The 20,449-nt window shown below is 39.5% G+C and overlaps 1 protein-coding gene across 1 annotated transcript in view; it reads right to left on the reverse strand.

Moving 5' to 3' along the window:
- Nucleotides 1-20,449, reverse strand: part of LOC142213579 (serine/threonine-protein kinase Nek11-like) — a 258,023-nt gene that overhangs the window by 49,257 nt on the left and 188,317 nt on the right. Inside the window, exons 10-11 of the mRNA XM_075281957.1 lie at nucleotides 10,120-10,195; nucleotides 5,297-5,333 (exon numbers count right to left, since the gene is read on the reverse strand). Coding sequence (XP_075138058.1) covers nucleotides 5,297-5,333; nucleotides 10,120-10,195 — 113 coding nt within the window. The remainder of the gene's footprint in view (nucleotides 1-5,296; nucleotides 5,334-10,119; nucleotides 10,196-20,449) is intronic.

Below are 20,449 nucleotides of genomic sequence, written 5' to 3' on the forward strand. Positions count from 1 at the left end.
TAATCCACAATGACACATCTGGTTTGTAAATAGTGTTGAGCGAATAGCATTCAATCGAATACCTCGCCGGCATAGGAATGCGTGTAATCGGCCAAACCCCAAGGGGTTAAACGCATCGAATCTTCGAAGCATTCCTAAGCCGGCGAGGTATTCGATCAAATACTATTCGCTCAACACTATTTGTAAACTACAGCACCATGCTTCAGTGTGAATCAGTAATGGCAGAAAGCATCTGAGGATTTGTTTTTTCTTGCCATGTCTTCTTCATTCAACATCTCGAAATAGCAAGACTTGACGTTAACTTTGGATGTGAAGCCAAAAACTTATCGATACCCCGCCTTCCTTCCCAAAATATTTTTTTCCAGGGTACCCCAGCTAATCATCTGTTTTATGTAATGGTACTCCGATGAACCTTTTTATGTTACCTCAATCGAACGGTTATGTGGAATCTAGGATCTGACTAATTTCTGTCATAGACTGCATTGATATCATGGATGTGACTACCAGGGTGACATGTATAGCAGCCACTATGAAGACTAGTAACTATGCAGGCTTCATTCCACTAACAAATATTGTCTAGTGATGACCAAGGATAATATGGGGTAATAAACGAATGCACATTTCTTATAGATAGATCTTATACAAGAATCTTTTATTCCGTGCTCTAAGGATTCACATAGTTTTTATGCAACAATTTTACAATAGTGCCCATGTGGTTATAGTGTGATATCCAAATTTCCCAATATTTACATCTGTAATGAACAGTACAACAACGTTTTTTGACATTTTGGCCAAACTTCGGCATTTTTCAAAGTTTCAAAAAAAGTTGGAAGGAGAAGAGGAGAAAAAGTGCAATCTCCACCAAGTTAGGAACATGTTAGACACATGCTCCTATCAGGGTGCAACTTGAAAAATCTAGAAAAATGATTCTGGTTTCACATGAAAGTGGAGATTATCAGCTATAGCTATAAGAAAAACGGAGCTATCACTAGTTGAAAATTCAGACAGGAATGCGATTGTTTTTATATGCAGTGTAAGTGGCTGCATATAAAGCTCAAATTCCTGACTGTGTTTTTAAGTAGTGATATCTCAGGTTATTTCCTAGCTTTAATGTGATACTAGAATAATTTTTCTAGGTTACAGGCTACAGACCTACACTCTGGCTATACAAATGTGTACAGTTTTTCCTTGGCAACAGCTCAGTTAGAGAGTTGCTAGGGAGAATTTTAGAGACTGCTTTCTATTAAAAAGAAGTTAGATAGGTTAATTAAGTATATTATAACCCCAACGCAATAGCAAATAAATAAAATGTGAGTTACACTTTAAGTCTTGAATCCCCAACATTAATATTCATAAATGATTCAAAATGCTCACTGGAATGCGACCGCCTATTTGTAACTTAGTCAGGAATACATTCATATGCACTTTGGTTAAGTTAAGACATGAAAATTTAGCATGGCTTAAAAATTTATCTCATGTGATAAATTTAGGTCAAATATGCTTAGCAGAGCAAATTAATGTGAAGCTACAGAGATTTTATGAATTATGTGTCACACTCTCGGGCACTTTGTTTTAGCACTTTCAGGAAAGATGCTAAAACGACCATATCCATTAGAAGACAAAGGGTTTTTAGAGCCATGAATAGACCATTTTGTAAGAAGCCTTAGAATTGTCTTTAGAGCTATCCCTGGAATAAGAACAATGATACCACAGATTGCAGTAGTCCTTCTGATCTTCCTTTGCACCAAAAATGATCTGCTTTTACCTAGTTGCAGTTTTTGGACCTATATATGCAAAAATTCCTCCCCATAATCAGAGCTATTAGGTTATCTACGCAATCTCCCTATAATGTCACCATATCATTATAATAATAGGACATTCTGGGGCATCCTGATCCTACTACTACTTTATTGTATAACAAATGATACTTGTGACCCTTGGACTGACTTGCCTTCCCTTATTTGTGGGGATCCCTGCGAAAAGGAAACCTTGTGCTGTTTCACAATAGACCCAAGCTATGGTGGGCATTATTAACATGCTTAGCAAAGGTATTGGGAATAGTGAACTGACCTGATTGTCACAGACAAGACAGTGCCGTGAACCATCATCAGGAGGGGGTTCCACATGAGACTCCCCCTCCTCAACTCTAATTAATGTTAAAGGATATTTCTAATATTCAGCACCACTTTAAATATTACATACACATAATGTAGCCGCTTTGTAAATAAATGACATGACTTATCTTGTACTAAGCTACAAATTGCATTATAGCCCAGAGCTGCATTCACAGTTCTACTGGTTATTGCTGGCAGTAGTTGACAAGCTTGTTGAAAGACCTATTCCTGCTTAGCTACGGTTCTATGATGCACATTGAGAGCTGATATTCTCTCTGTCACTAGCACAAGTTATGTGCATATACTCGGCCAATAAAGAGAGCTTTGAGATTTAAGCTTAAAGCTGCAAAACTGTGAACACAGCTTTGCAGGAGTATAACATGGGCCGTAACTTGGGATCAGTATAAGATACATGATACAATGTATGTACACATACCATCTATGCCAGTGTTCAGGTGTAAATAGGTGATAATGTGGTACACATTTGCCAAGTCCCTTTCTTGTGCCAAATGTGCAACACATTCCGTAAATGTGGGCAGAGTGTGGCAGAAGCAGAGACATCGCGGCCTAACGTATTAATTCTAAATCAACCCAGTTTTATGCCATACAGGATGTCTATGCCATTTCCGGACTGCAACAGATTTCCGTTCTGGTGCACAGGCATGCACTTTGTCTATTAAGAGGCTGGAGGACAGTCTTAAAAATCTGCCCCACTGACTCTGGACTGTGACTGTGGCTGTGACTCTGGATTAGTATAGAATAAATAATGTTAAAAATGTACATACTGGAGCACCTTTATTAAGCTAAAATGAGCCAAAAAAGCCCAATAAAGGAGGTGCTGATAAAGAATCCCCACTGACTCCACCAGCAGTTTACGTAACACGTTTTACATAAATATGACAGATGTTTCTTACATAATTATGAGTAGAGGATTTAACACATAAGTGTAAAAAGTGATACAATATTTTATATTGCTTCTATAGTTCTGTCTACAAATTATTTTTAAAGCCAATCTCTACTGACAGCAGTGCACAGTACACGAATAACCTATTCCTAGTGCATGCCAAATCATCTTCCAATATAGCAATTAAGCCACGAAGCATTATTAAGACTGACTCTGGAGTCATATAATTAGTGGATCGGTACTATACAGCACTCATTTGTCGAATGCCCCTATGACTTGGTTTAATTTATTTTTTTCCCTTTCGCTCCAAGTTGGTTGCCTATTGAAACCTCTTCCTGGCTGATGGATAATCTGTCCATGTATAATTTTCTTTAATTGGTTATGTTGTTCCGATTAGACCAGTTTCTAATTAACTCCTGAGTTAGACATAGACAGAGCCCAGTACTGATCCCTATACAACAGACCCAAGTGCTCTGGAGCAGCATTGGCCAGCAGGAGACTTCAGGTATCTATTGTTCAGCTCTGCTACATAGACTGTGTTGTATTAAGATGCTCACAAGGGTCCCATTAATCAACAGTCACAAAAAAGTACAAATATTTCAACACTGAATGGTACAGCAAATGTACACAATACACAGTGATATGCTAATGCAACACATATCCCATCATTTATGTCTCAGTGCAAAAAATGTAAATTTGTTAGTATAGGAGTAAAGTAAGTATTGGATGAAAAGGAAAGTGATTTTATGCTATGCAGATACAGACTTACATCCCAACCAGCCCAAATGATAAACATGAGCGCAGCCAAATCTTCCTGCCATTCATAGGGCATTTATTAGCCCCATCACCATCCCATAAATCCATGAAATCAGTGACTCACTGCCCTTCCTCAATATATACTACTTACTATTAGAAAAATGAAAACATGCACAAATTCCTTGTTACCATGCCATTCCTCCCTCTTGCTGAACTGGACACTGAATTATCACAGTACTTATGCAGATCAGATATATTGCAAATGCTTGTAGAGAACTCAGTGTTATCTGTGTGTTTACATAGAGAGATAACAGAATCAGATTTATCAGCAAACTGCAATTAGATGAACTGATTGCCCTGCTGGCAGACAAGTGACGTCACTTGTCATACAAGTCCATGGTTATGAAAACGCTGTGTAAACAATGGAAGGAATAAGTTCACATAACAGACAAACAAAGCAGCATTTCTAAAGCAATATATTTAGGATAAGTCTTCATTTTACATAAGCTACCAGTATAGATAGGATCCTTGAGATGGGACAACCCCTTTATGGATTTCCTAACTGTGTACTTCTCATATTCTGTGTTAGGTACCATTTGTTAGGTACCTCCAACCTTATCTCTTTGCAGCTTGAATAAACAGGGGTACTTCATTGTTGAAAGAGGAATTTACCTTTTTCAACAATGAAATTTATTTTTTCTTTATTGTCAAAATTATTATATACTTATTTATATACCTGCATATATAAAAATAACCATATGTTTGAGAAAACATTATCACTGACTTGGAAGAATTCCCACTGTCACTGATGGCTAGTTCCTAGGATGGATTCTTCCCCTTAGACAATTTTTTAATGTTGATGATATATACTAGAGCAGGAATGGCCAAGGCGCTACCATTTATCTCATGATTCCAAGTCAGCTGTTACTTGGCGTAGTGCAAATGTAAGAACTGATGCCAACAAGGGTCAAGGCTGGCGGAAGATCCTGGGAGATATAGATCATTGCCAGCAGGTTTGTAGCCTGCCTGAGCATCACAGAAGCCATATATAATAATAAAATAATCAGCTTGTAGTCTGGCTGAGGATCACGAGAGATATAGATCAGCACCATCAGATGTATAAACTTGCTGAGCCTCATGAGAAGTGTAAATTTATTTTTTAGATATGCTGTAAATCATACAAAAACGGCGTTTTCAAAGGATAAACTCTACAATAGATAATAGTTATTACTATTAATATCATTATCAGGAAGTAAAAAAACAATTGGAAGTTAGGAGCGATTTACAGAATATCAAAGCTCAGATGTGGATAACACATCATACGGGACATGTTCTATAATAGCTGGAGTGAAGATGGGTCTACTGTTATGGTTGTACTGCCACGGGCACAACAGGAATGTGGACAGCATGTAATTGACCTTAGTTATAAGTAAATTTTAATGATAATTTCCCTTTGGCTTTAGAGATCAAGAACCTCAACTCTTATCAATCAGTAATGTTCATCTTATTAATAGATGCTCACCTGTCTCATCTGAAGTTCTGTCCGCCATCCAATATACCTATAGAAAAAAGATAGCAAAGATAACTTGCTCAATTGCCTTTCTATAATAAACTTGAAGAAATATGGAATTATGCTTTATTAACAATTTCTAGAAGATTGCAACTTCATTGAATGAAACTTCATTGATGGTACACATCAAAAGTTTTTGGTTGTCATGGATTTCATCAGCACAATATTAAAGGGGTTTGTTCAAGATTAGATATTGATGGCTTTTCCTTAGGATAGGTCAGAAATATCATATTAGTAGGTGTCCAACACTTAGCCCCCTCCCACCACCCATTAGTTGATATCTAAGCAGTGGACATAACTGGTGGAAGCAGACCACTGTGTATGTAATATATTGGCCATGCTCTGTTATTCCAGTTTGGCTACCATTTCATGGGCTTTTTGGTTCCTTGTATCTCCCCAAAGGAGAGGATTAGCAATGGAGTAAGTACTGCAGGCAACATATTTTATTGAATCCATAAGACCACCACCAGTAAACAGCAGCCACAAGGGAAACGGGGATTATCCCAATAAGAGAGAGTATTGTCAAAAGACAAGAAGCCAGTTCACATGGTAACTTGTATTTTTCTAGTCATTGAATGTGAAGTGTAATGACATGTATAGCCCCTAAAGAACCATTGTACCTGTTAAGATGCATGTAGAGTAGAAGAACCTCATCTCATATTCTCTCCATCACCCTGGACCATCAAGTTATGCCTCTACTCTGACCTTGCCGTTCACCTGTCTGTGTGGCACCATATGCCAGTGTCTCTTAATCCTCTAGGATCAGCTGTCACCTACAATGGGATACTCCTAGAGATAAAAACCTAGTGTTCACCAGAAATGAAGATCAGATTTCTGCATAATGGTTAAGGGGATAAAACCAGGGGACCAGCTGAATATCTTCATGAGCAGCCCTGATGGCGACAATGACTTATTATATTCACTTCAGTCATGCTACATACTATAAGAGCTCAGGAGTAAATTGTCTCCAACACAGGCTTAACTTGAAGTTTCTGGGGCCCAGCAAAATCTGTAACAGCCTTTACTTATATGTGCTAATCATATTACTAGTTATTTTCCTTTTAGTCCCCATGTGGCAATGATACCTCAGCATTGCCTATAGCTATATCCTAGTCCTTTCTATGTTTAATGTGGAAAACAAATCATTTTACAGTTACATGCAGTTGTCAGCCTTTCAATGTTCACACTGTCTTATATGGTATTTCTGGGAACCAAGAGAAATAAAACTGGCAATTACAGGAATTGTATACAGCTTTATATAGCATTGTGCGCTTGTAAAACAGATTGCTTTGTAATACATTAATGCTATATACATTGATACTTAGGGTTGTATTAATGGCTGTGGTACTGTGGAGTATTATATTAGTATATTTTTTTAGACAGAACTTGTGTTCCAGTGTAACATTATGAAGCAGCAAAGGCTATTTTACATTAGAGTGTTACTGTGCTGTTGCTTATACCTGGGGGGGAATATTTCATTATTTATCTCTGTGTATATCAGCAGGATAGAGCTACCTTATTCCCCTTTTGGGCTATTACATATGAATCTATGTCATAATGAAAATTCATGGAAATAAATTGATGGATTTAATATGTTTTCCAGACATAATGTTTATGATGAGAATTGTTGAGCTAAATATTATTGATTGTATCCTATGCTGTATTGGGGTTTCTGTATATTGGGTAATTATCTAGTGAGATTACATGAAATATGCAGGCCGCATCTTAAAACCCTTTGGAACATCCAACCATAGAAAACAAAAGTCAGAAAAAGACCTCTCGGCCCATCAGGTGTTCTCAATATAGAAATTGACCCGGTCCATCAGGTTGTAAAGGAGAACAAACGCGCTGTCAATCTGTTACGTCTCTGACTGTTTGGGTCTCTGCGCCAACCTCCGCTGCAGTGCAGGAGTCATGTTCTGTTTGATTCCTTGCTTACAGTTTTTTGTTGCTGTACCTGAACATTTGTTAGGATCTGAGTTATTTATAAAATGGTTGTGACTGTGGTTCTGTTTTTGAGTGGTGTTCATCTGGGGATTTGAGCCAGTGTCCTGTGGTTCTTTGATTGATTCTCTTGGCCACTGAGCTGTTGGGATCGTGGTTGGGTCTCTGTTACAGTGCCTACTTGAGTTTGCTTTGTGTTTCAGTGGGTGTGAGCTCAGTTCTGTGTTATTGTCATCAACCTATTCTGGGGTCTGTATTAGGCTGACTGCTGGCTTCAGTTTTCGCCGGTTTTCGTGGTTTCCAGCTAGGACTCTTGTCCCAGTCTAGAAGGAGACTTTTGATGGTGTGGTACGGCTTCTGGAGCTGAATTGTGCTCTGTGTGAGTTTTCTTCTCTCAAACTTTCCTACTCAACCCCTATCCTGCATTTCTGGCTGCCTGTCATTCTTTGATATAGAAAACAAGCATAGCACAGGAGAGTTCCGATACAGTCAAATATACATAATTAACTCTCATAAATCAGCCCAATCGTGAAAAGCATACTTCAACCGAGAAAACTAGAAGTAAAGACGAAAGAAGGACATACAGTCCCAAAAGGTTGAAATATTCAACATATACAACAATAATTATGAAAAACGTTTTTTTATTCATGAAAAATTCATATTAAAAAACATACATACACAAAATATGAAGAACAAGACACAGAACACCAAAATTCAAAAGAACCGGACAACCCACAGAAACGGGCATCCAACTGTAAAATCACCATAAACAGAATAAATATAGGTCTTGGCATTGAGGTTGTTGCTGATTGCCTATACAGATATAACTAGACTTGTATATGCTCAGTCATATGCCCTCCCCCATCTTATAGTAAATAAACGTAATCAGAAGTAGGGTAAAGGGCATTTCAATATTGAAAAAATATGCTATCAACACTATATAGCATTCTATCACAAAGTCAAATAAGCCATATCACTCATGTAAGGCAAGTATAGGGTATGTATCCAGCATAGACCTATAGCATACGTCTCAGTAACACACCGACGCAAGAAAAATGTATCTCTTACCCATTATAAGGTGATTCCGGTCCCCCGGAAGAAGGCCGGTCACGCGGCCGAAACGCGCGTCAGGTTGGGATCCCCCACAGACGCGGGCTCTTGTGAATCACCTTATAATGGGTAAGAGATACATTTTTCTTGCGTCGGTATGTTACTGAGACGTATGCTATAGGTCTATGCTGGATACATACCCTATACTTGCCTTACATGAGTGATATGGCTTATTTGACTTTGTGATAGAATGCTATATAGTGTTGATAGCATATTTTTTCAATATTGAAATGCCCTTTACCCTACTTCTGATTACGTTTATTTACTATAAGATGGGGGAGGGCATATGACTGAGCATATACAAGTCTAGTTATATCTGTATAGGCAATCAGCAACAACCTCAATGCCAAGACCTATATTTATTCTGTTTATGGTGATTTTACAGTTGGATGCCCGTTTCTGTGGGTTGTCCGGTTCTTTTGAATTTTGGTGTTCTGTGTCTTGTTCTTCATATTTTGTGTATATATGTTTTTTAATATGAATTTTTCATGAATAAAAAAACGTTTTTCATAATTATTGTTGTATATGTTGAATATTTCAACCTTTTGGGACTGTATGTCCTTCTTTCATTCTTTGATATAAGTGAGTTTTCTGTTCTGGGTTCTAGGCTTGTTTTGCCGCTGTCCTATGATACCTTTCCTCACTACTCCACTCCTCCTCTTCTCAATTCTTGTTGGGCATTGTGGTCATGCTGCAGCTGTTAGTTCTCCATCCCAGCTTGTACTGTTTGCTGTTGCACTTGTCCTTTCGCTAGGGGGGTGACTGCCTTTGGATTTCCAGTCCCTAGCCTCTTTCAGCTCTCATCCTACCTGTCTGTAGGTCTTCGCGTTTAGAGAGTCAGTAGTTTTTGGGGCAGAGCTTAGCTCAGGAACAGCTGACCAGCACTCTCAGGCAGGGCCTAGTTAGCTATGGTTGCGTTAGGGACAGCTTACCCACCCCATTTTCCTAGAAGTGCAATCATCATTCAGTACCATGGTTGTCGAGCTCTTCTTAACTGTGACAACACTGCTCTGTAATTGAATTTCCACCACACCCATCTCCTGTACCTTGTTTCCCTCTGTTCTTCAAATACTTAATCTTAGCCTTGCCTGTGTGATTGACAGCCTGTCTACCAATCAAGTCTAGGCTGGTCCTGGGCTTCCTATATACAGGTCACCAGCCCACACAGGTTTGCTGGCTATTTTGACTCTGCCCTGTGACTTTGTCCTTTCTAGCTTCCTACTTCTCTTACTGTTGTATTACTGACCTCTGTATTCCCTTGTGATTACTCTTTTGGATTACGGTTTTGTACTGCTTTGTTTCTCTTGTTTGACCTTTGCTTACTGACTTTTCTGCTATATTGCCTTGTCCAGTCTTGTTCTGTGTGACAATTATTTCAGAGAAGGGATCGCCGCCCAGTTGCTCCTGACATTAGGACAGTTGTGGCAATTAGGTAGGGGCAGGAGGTGGGTCGAGTTTAGGGCTCACTTTCTGTCTTCCCCTTTTTCCATTGTTCCAGTAGCAGCACTAGGGAATTGCACAACTAGCTTACCCTTACACAATCCATACTGGTTAGTCAATAATGGAATTGAGTGGCTCCATGCCAGTTCACCATCCATATAAGTGGTGCGACCTTTCTCTGTGATTATGCTTGGTATACATTGTACTATACTCAGTGTAGTAGTTTACATTAATGCCACAAGTTCAGATACCCATTTCTATGGAAGTGGGCATATACTCACATCTTCACTTTCATGGTATGTCCAATTCTGCTTCACCCTCTGGCAGTTCTCTTCATAAACCCTTTCAACCGCTTTTCTGCAAAATAAAACCATTCACAATCAGGGTCACGGTTTTTACAGTGTCCATGAATACTCTTTGTCTCTCTTCCCTTGGTACATTTAGTGCATCGAGAACATTATTTTTAAAAATAGCTAGATTGAAAATATAAATGGCATGCAACATCTCAGACATAAGTATTAGAAAGGAAACCATTATAGAAAAATGTGCAGTAACAGAGAACACACTTTAACTTTACACAATATACATGTCTGCATTAGTAGAAGAACATGAATGTCCCTCCACTCCCTTGTGCGGATGCCATCTGCTCTGATGTAGGGAGTGACACTTGGTCTGTCACTTACTGCAATTATGCATGACCCTTTGGAGCTATGCATTGGTGTCTTTTGATTGGATTTTTCTGTTTGAGTTATTTATATACTTATACATGTTTACAATCCCCTTAAAAGTTTATTGTCAAGAAATCCAATTGATCTAATATGTTTTCATAACGGAGTTCCTCCATATCCTTTGGCAGTTTTGTTCTACAAGATACAGAAAGTAGAACAGAACGCCCATTATAATGTTGTTTCTTAAATCCAATTTTGTTGCAATCTCATTAAACACTAGTACATTAGTACAGTATTTCAATACATGTTCTGTTCAATGCACAATTTGCAAAATATAATGCAACGTTTCGGATGACAACCCTTCGTCAGGCATTAGCTATAGTAAGAGCTAGTTCATACGGGGAAAAATGGCAGGGATTTTGAGGCGCCTCCTCACAATAGAGTCCTAAGTAAACCGTTAGCGTTCTTTTTTCCCCTAGTGGAAAAAGAAGCGACATGACCTTTCTTCAGGCAGATTCCGCCTGCAAAAACCAACAGGAGTCAATGGGAGGCCGAAAAACCGCTAGCGGTTTCGGAAGCGGTTTCGGACGTGGTTTTTGGCAAAAAAAAAAACGCTTCAAAACCCACTAGCGGTTTTTTCAAGGTCCATACACTGTGCTGGAGGAAAAAAAAAAAAAAGCCTCAAAAAACGCTTAATGTCAAAAAACACTTCAAAAAACTATTTCCTAATTCTGAAGCAGATTTTTTCCTGACCAAATTCCTCGAGACCTAACTACGTGTGAACTAGCCCTAACAGGTGGACTAGTGTAGAAGCAGAAGAAAAGTATATCCTGCAATAAGTTGAAAAATGTATTGATAATAAAGGCAATATCTCAGCAATGGAGTGACCAGTGTGGGCATATTTGTCTTTAATGTTGATTTTTAACTCATGGACATTATAAGTGATAAATTAGGTTGTACCCTAAAGGATTGTTAAATTGTACGCTAAAGGTGGAAAACTTGCAGGGCACTCACATGTAATTTGCAATACTCCAGCTTCTCAAGAGAGCAATATTAGTTAATGATATTTATACAAATCTCCAGAATATTCTGTAGGGCATCTGCAAATATGGTATGTCTGTAGGTTATGCCTTGAATTTTTCATCACTAGGGGTCTCACTACTGATTTTTCAGTAAAGAGAAAAAGAGAAGAGAACGTGGGCAGTTACTGTACAGAGTGTCTGGACCTGCATAGAAACACCCAATAATCAACTTATTTTTGGAAGTAGAAGGGGACTGACAAAAAGCAGAACTTTTTATTTTTTTAAGAATGGCAGATTGCTATAGAATGGCAATACAACCATGTTTTATGCCCACATACCTTTTCCATCCATCAGTTTAGGAACTCTAAATACATTTAGTAACAGTCGTATACCATAGATCACCATTACAAGCCTAGCAAATGCTCAGACAGTGAGAATGAGCACCCGGTTCTGGAGGGGTTGGAGGGTACTTCATCCTTGCCAGTCGTCATCCTTGATTTGACCAGATCACGAGAAGTACAGAGCAGGATGTAATTTCAAATCCCTAAACAAAAATAGGACAGGGTCACCCTGAGCCATGCCCAATTGAGGTGGAAGTGGGTGATATTGGATATATACAGAATATAAAGTGCCTTATGGAACAGCAAGTTTTAGTTCACTCAGGAACAGGTTGCCATTATTATATGCACTGACTGCGTTATTATGATACCTGAGGATCAATGCTTATGTTTAATAGTGGATATTTCTGGTCAAGGATGATACCAAGGAACAACAGATTCCTTGTAGGTTTGCTTGCATAATCTTTTTAAAGGACAGTCATAATTTAGAGATTTCTTCAACAACTCAACATTTTTTTAATGTAATCCTTCAGTGAAATGGCATTCCTAAGTAAAGTTGCAAGTACACAACAGACTATAAATATATGGCCGTGATAAGGTACCTGAGGTAAAGTGAAGTCTCACTTTAATGGAAAAAAACAGATCTAAAGTACCTTGTGTATTCCAGTCCAGGGCCACTAATAGCAAATATTAAAAGGCTTCTATCATTAGAATCCCATTTTTTAATGTTAATATGTAGGAATAGCCTTAAGAAAGTCTATATTTTTCTCCTACCTTTAGAAGTCTTCTCTGCGCTGCCGTTCCGCTGATATTCCCGGTTTTCTGCTGTATGCAAATTATTTTTCTCGCAGCATTGGGGATGTCCCCAATACGGCTTGAAAAATCGCCAGTGTCACCTAACCTTCTTCTGGAATGCCTCTCTGCCTCATCTTCTTCCAGTGCTAGTCTTCAAAATCCTAGACCCCTAAGCCATCGTGCTTCAGACAGAGCCGACTGCTCATGTCTGCAGCCATTTTCTTGTGGTCGCTTACACAGTACGCTCATGTAAGTGGCCATAAGAAAATGGCCTCTGACATGCGAAGCCCGATGGCTCACTGCGCATGTCTAGGATTTTGAAGACCAGCACCAGAAGAAGACGTGGCGGAGAGGCAGGCCAGAAGAAAATGAGGCGGCTCTGGAGATTTTTCAAGCAGCATTGGGAACGTTTGGATACAACAACCTTGTCCTGGCAGGGCTGAACTGAAAACAGTAAAGGTTTGGATAAACTAAAATAATCAGTAGAATTGCTATAAAACGTACCTAAAATTGTGTCTAAATGATATCACCATTCAATGCCAAATAAAAGAACCTCAAACAAAATGGCCACATAACAAGAACATAGAGGGAATTTTTACTAAAGCTGGATTTTCATATTCTATTCTTAATCCAGAGTTCAACTGAGTAAAATTCATTTTTTCTTAATCTAAAGTATGTTTGAGGCAAATGTATAATGCGCACATCTCTTAATAAATTTAGTGAAATTTTCCTGAAAAGTGAGTATGGCTTAATGGGAGTATGAAAGGCCTCCTACAGCTTTGCAAATATACTGGGGTAAATCATAGCTCAAATCTACACTGCTAGATGGTGCAAATTTGACTGTTTGGAGTATGGTGGGCCAGAAATGTGTCCAATATATTAAAGGGCATTAAAGGGATACCCAGGTAGACCCCACTTCTTACCCAGAGACATAAAAAAGCCAGGCTGGAGTTTGCCAAAACTTACCTGAGAAAGCCAAAAACATTTTGGAAGAATGTTCTCTGGTCAGATGAGACAAAAGTAGAGCTTTTTGGGAAAAGGCATCAACATACAGTTTACAGGAAAATAATAAGAGGCCTTAAAAGAAAAGAACACGGTCCCTACAGTCAAACATGGCGGAGGTTCCCTGATGTTTTGGGGTTGCTTTGCTGCCTCTGGCACTGGACTGCTTGACCGTGTACATGGCATTATGAAGTCTGAAGACTACCAACAAATTTTGCAGCATAATGTAGGGCCCCTTGTGAGAAAGCTGGGTCTCCCTCAGAGGTCATGGGTCTTCCAGCAGGACAATGACCCAAAACACACTTCAAAAAGCACTAGAAAATGGTTTGAGAGAAAGCACTGGAGACTTCTAAAGTGTCCAGCAATGAGTCCAGCCCTGAATCCCATAGAACACCTGTGGAGAGATCTCTTGATGGCAGTTTGGAGAAGGCCCCCTTCACATCTCAGGGACCTGGAGCAGTTTGCCAAAGAAGAATGGTCTAAAATTCCAGCAGAGCATTGTAAGAAACTCATTGATGGTTACTGGAAGCCGTTGTTCACAGTTATTTTGTCTAAAGGTTGTGGTACCAAGTATTAGGCTGAAGGTGCCAATACTTTTGTCCGGCCCATTTTTGGAGTTTTGTGTAAAATGATCAATGAATTGACTTTTTTTTCATTCTCTTTTGTGTTTTTTCATTGCAAGCAAAATAAAAGAAGATATTAATACCAAGGAGTTTGTGCTTGCAATCATTTTCTGGAAGAAAACGAGTATTATCTGACAGAATTGCAGGGGTGCCAATACTTTTGGCCAACACTGTATAATCTCATACTGTTATGTCCGTTTTTTGGCTTTTATTGGTCAATAAATATCTTTGAAACTAAAATGTTTCATCACATTCCCAGAAAACAGGTTTGAAGCAGGAGAATCAATAAGCAGTAAAGCCTGCGTCTGGCGGCAGACTGGTTATAGAATAGTTAATAGCACCGAACAGTTTTTCTGTTTCTAGTGTCAGCAATTGAGGGCAGGGGGTGTAGTATCAGTAAAATGTGCAAGTCGGGGGGCACATGAAAAAGAAACAAATCTAGGACGATTAGACCGAGCTGAGAGAAGAAAATAATTATCCGGAGATAGAGAGAAGCAAACCGGACTTATAATGAGGTTTTGCTGATCGACAAGAGAAAGCGAGTGAGGGAGAGAGAGAAAGAGAGAGCTGCAGGAAAAAAAGATAATTGCTTGATAGATTCTATTACTTTTTTAGAAACAGAGATGGTAAGTGATGGCTAAGTGTATTTAATTAGAGTGGGGGTGTCTGCTGGCTGCCAGAGATTCTCAGAAGCAGGAAGGGTGCAGGTGTGAGGGATTACTGTGTGTGACTGTGCCAGGGGTTGGCAGGCTATTCTAGCTCAGATAATAGTGTGATGACTCTTCTTCTAGTCTCTCTTTACTCCTTAAGATGCCAAATGTGTATCACAGCACAGGGAACAGTGGACAACTGGAAGAAAACGTATCTTAAATCTTCTGGACCCTGTACTTTTAGGCAGTGACTTTTCATTGTTTAGCATCTATATCCATGAAAAAATGCTACATCAATTATTAATGCAAATTAATTAACATGCTTCTTCCTGATCCTCTGGTGGATCGCTGGTCGTGATCACGTATTAGATTAGTGGACTCCCTATACCCCAATAAGACTAGTGCAGACTAAAACCCGATGGTGGAGTCTAACCTCCTGATTTAAACCTTTGACTTCACTGATGGGACATCCTATGGTTTTGTGGTCCCTAAAAGTAGTCTCTGGTTGGTGGCTGCTGTATAAAGACTAGATTGGAAGTAGGAATTGGAACAGGCTGAAGTCTTTGTCAGGATGAAATAAATAATCTTAGCCAGAAGAGCAAACAGCAAAATAACAGGAGGAGCAAATGGTAGTTGGAGTCCATATATGAAGCCAAATCAGTCTTGGCATCTCTCCTAGAATTGCTAGGAGGCTCCCGCAAAAAGGCCTAATTTGTCACGTGGCATTTCACACTCCAAAACAGGGTGTGGTTTTGATAAAGGGAAAAGGTGCCTGGGACTCCCAGAATTTACTTGCCAAAAGATGCCAAGTATAACACTGTCTGCAGCTACAGATGGGCATGGATCTAGAGTCAACTCTTTGCTACATAAAAATGTAATTTTTCTTGCTATGGTTTTCCCTCTTCTAATGTATGGATTTGCATGTTAGCAATTATCCCTATATCTCTTTATATGTACACTTTAAAATTACCAGAAAACAATAATAATAGGAAAGAAAAATTAGCCATCGTCCTTTGTGGTCATAAAATGAGATTTTTTCCCAGAGGGAGATATCAGGAGTCAGTAGAAAAACTGATAATCTCATAAGACTCACACAATTAGATTTTTCTTGATGGAGCTCTCAGGTAACATGGAGGGTGATAACTGACCACTTTGTATGGCAATAAAGTAAGAAATACTATAACCTTGTTAGTGGATTACCGCCACAGACAGCATAGGGATGGAATAAATGAGATACAAGCAGCTATAGGCTAAAAAAGCCACAGCATTTTCTATATTGTTCTGTGCTGCTGGAAGATGTGCTTAATTTATGACAAAATGCACATAAATTAAAGGGTGATTGATTCACTTCCATGTTTTGCTTCAGAACATGACTCATAATAACAAGCACTGTATTCTCACCTGTTCATTCCAGCCAGGGATCAAGCGGAGATTGTAAGTCCATATGCCCGGTCTCCCTGACCTTTGACCTGCGCAGTCATGTTATCATGTGACTGTCAACACGTCATCTAACCAATGACTGAGACGTCGTGTTCTGGTCACATGGAGCGTCAGTGCTCAGCCACTTATTGGCTGATGTTCCCAGGCACAGGCAAAAGATGAACAAAGACCAAGGACCCAAATCCCTGGTCAAATGCACATGTAAATATATAGTGTTTGTTATTTTAAGTCAGCTTGGGAGTAAAAAAAGAAGTGTAACATCCCTTATTATCCCTTATTGCACATTATCTGGCAGTCTGTACACCTAGAATGAAATTTTTCTCATAGTTGGGGTTGATTTCAGTCGTCACTGATTCCAGAAAACTGTCATAATTCACAATAAATTTGCCAAGTCCAATGGCCATGCTGTTTTGCAAAGTGGCGAGACAGACATAAAATCGTAATTTGTTCAAAATGTTTTGAGGAAATGGTTTTTAGAAAGTCACGAACTTGAAGTTTGTGACTATTTTACACAACTTTTCTAGTATAGGGGATTAATAAATCTGCCCTGTAATATCACACAATGACTGGCATACTTGCAATGTTTCTTTCACAGAACAGTAATAATAGTAGTTGCAATCCCTGAAGCATCTGGGCTGGATCTGCAGGGGACTGAAGAGCTATGGAGTTTTTTTTTATTTTATAGCAATGACATTTGCTCTTGGGCTTCTTTTGAAAAACTGGATAACTCCATGAATTCAACATCTAAAATTATACCTGGAGAGAAACACTTTGTAATAATTTATTAACACGAAAGTTAAGATTATGGATAGAAACATTTGATGAAAGCTAGAGTTTGAGCTCTCAGAGCGCACAGTGTGTTGTAGATGTGTAAATGCTAGAGAGCCAAAATTACAGATCCTTTCTAGAGATGAGCGAACAGTGTTCTATCGAACTCATGTTCGATCGGATATTAGGCTGTTCGGCATGTTCGAATCAAATCGAACACCGCGTGGTAAAGTGCGCCATTACTCGATTCCCCTCCCACCTTCCCTGGCGCCTTTTTTGCTCCAATAACAGCGCAGGGTAGGTGGGACAGGAACTACGACACCGGTGACGTTGAAAAAAGTAGGCAAAACCCATTGGCTGCCGAAAACATGTGACCTCTAATTTAAAAGAACAGCGACGCCCAGCTTCGCGTCATTCTGAGCTTGCAATTCACCGGGGACGGAGGTTTCCGTCCAGTTAGCTAGGGGTTAGATTCTGGGTAGGCAGGGACAGGCTAGGATAGGAAGGAGAAGACAACCAACAGCTCTTATAAGAGCTAAATTCCAGGGAGAAGCTTGTCAGTGTAACGTGGCACTGACGGGCTCAATCGCCGCAACCCAGCTTTCCGCGGATCCTGAATGGAATACACTGACAGTGTATTCCCGTATACCCGATATATACCCCCGATACCCGTTCCAACGGTGTGCCCCCCCACCTTCACCCCAGAAATACCCTGCAAGTCCCCTAGCAATAGAATTGGGGCTATATACACCCACTATTTTTGCTACTGCCATATAGTGCCATTGTCTCACTGGGAATTCAAAGAATATATTGGGCTTACATATCACTTCAATTCCAGGGAGAAGCTTGTCAGTGTAACGTGGCACTGACGGGCTCAATCGCCGCAACCCAGCTTTCCCAGGATCCTGAATGGAACACACTGACAGTGTATTCCCGTATACCCCATATATACACCCCAAATCCCCGTTCCAACGGTGTGCCCCCCCACCTTCACCTCAGAAATACCCTGCAAGTCCCCTAGCAATAGAATTGGGGCTATATACACCCACTATTTTTGCTACTGGTATATAGTGCCATTGTCTGACTGGGAATTCAAAGAATATATTGGGGTTACGTGCACCCACAATTTTTGCTACTGGTATATAGTGCCATTGTCTGACTGGGAATTCAAAGAATATATTGGGGTTACGTGCACCCACAATTTTTGCTACTGGTATATAGTGCCATTGTCTGACTGGGAATTCAAAGAATATATGGGGGTTACGTGCACCCACAATTTTTGCTACTGGTAGATAGTGCCATTGTCTCACTGGGAATTCAAAGAATATATGGGGGTTATGTGCACCCACAATTTTTGCTACTGGTATATAGTGCCATTGTCTGACTGGGAATTCAAAGAATATATTGGGGTTACGTGCACCCACAATTTTTGCTACTGGTAGATAGTGCCATTGTCTCACTGGGAATTCAAAGAATATATGGGGGTTATGTGCACCCACAATTTTTGCTACTGGTATATAGTGCCATTGTCTGACTGGGAATTCAAAGAATATATTGGGGTTACGTGCACCCACAATTTTTGCTACTGGTATATAGTGCCATTGTCTGACTGGGAATTCAAAGAATATATTGGGGTTACAAATACCCTCATTTCTTGCTACTGGTATATAGTGCCATTGTCTCACTGGGAATTCAAAGAATATATTGGGGTTACGTGCACCCACAATTTTTGCTACTGGTATATAGTGCCATTGTCTGACTGGGAATTCAAAGAATATATTGGGGTTACGTGCACCCACAATTTTTGCTACTGGTATATAGTGCCATTGTCTCACTGGGAATTCAAAGAATATATGGGGGTTACGTGCACCCACAATTTTTGCTACTGCTATACAGTGCCATTGTCTCACTGGGAATTCAAAGAATATATTGGGGTTATGTGCACCCACAATTTTTGCTACTGGTATATAGTGCCATTGTCTGACTGGGAATTCAAAGAATATATTGGGGTTACAAATACCCTCATTTCTTGCTACTGCCATATAGTGCCAGTTTCTGACTGGTAATTCAAAGAATATATTGGGGTTACGTGCACCCACAATTTTTGCTACTGGTATATAGTGCCATTGTCTGACTGGGAATTCAAAGAATATATTGGGGTTACAAATACCCTCATTTCTTGCTACTGGTATATAGTGCCAGTTTCTGACTGGTAATTCAAAGAATATATTGGGGTTACGTGCACCCACAATTTTTGCTACTGGTATATAGTGCCATTGTCTGACTGGGAATTCAAAGAATATATTGGGGTTACAAATACCCTCATTTCTTGCTACTGGTATATAGTGCCATTGTCTGACTGGGAATTCAAAGAATATATGGGGGTTACGTGCACCCACAATTTTTGCTACTGCTATACAGTGCCATTGTCTGACTGGGAATTCAAAGAATATATTGGGGTTACAAATACCCTCATTTCTTGCTACTGGTATATAGTGCCATTGTCTGACTGGGAATTCAAAGAATATATGGGGGTTACGTGCACCCACAATTTTTGCTACTGGTATATAGTGCCATTGTCTCACTGGGAATTCAAAGAATATATTGGGGTTACGTGCACCCACAATTTTTGCTACTGGTATATAGTGCCATTGTCTCACTGGGAATTCAAAAAATATATTGGGGTTACGTGCACCCACAATTTTTGCTACTGCTATACAGTGCCATTGTCTGACTGGGAATTCAAAGAATATATTGGGGTTACAAATGCCCTCATTTCTTGCTACTGGTATATAGTGCCATTGTCTGACTGGGAATTCAAAGAATATATTGGGGTTACGTGCACCCACAATTTTTGCTACTGCTATACAGTGCCATTGTCTCACTGGGAATTCAAAGAATATATTGGGGTTATGTGCACCCACAATTTTTGCTACTGCTATATAGTGCCAGTTTCTGACTGGTAATTCAAAGAATATATTGGGGTTACGTGCACCCACAATTTTTGCTACTGCTATACAGTGCCATTGTCTCACTGGGAATTCAAAGAATATATTGGGGTTATGTGCACCCACAATTTTTGCTACTGCTATATAGTGCCAGTTTCTGACTGGTAATTCAAAGAATATATTGGGGTTACGTGCACCCACAATTTTTGCTACTGGTATATAGTGCCATTGTCTGACTGGGAATTCAAAGAATATATTGGGGTTACAAATACCCTCATTTCTTGCTACTGGTATATAGTGCCATTGTCTCACTGGGAATTCAAAGAATATATTGGGGTTACGTGCAGCCACAATTTT

The sequence above is a fragment of the Leptodactylus fuscus genome, chromosome 7 (assembly GCF_031893055.1).
Source record: "Leptodactylus fuscus isolate aLepFus1 chromosome 7, aLepFus1.hap2, whole genome shotgun sequence".
Taxonomy (NCBI): Eukaryota; Metazoa; Chordata; class Amphibia; order Anura; family Leptodactylidae; genus Leptodactylus; species Leptodactylus fuscus.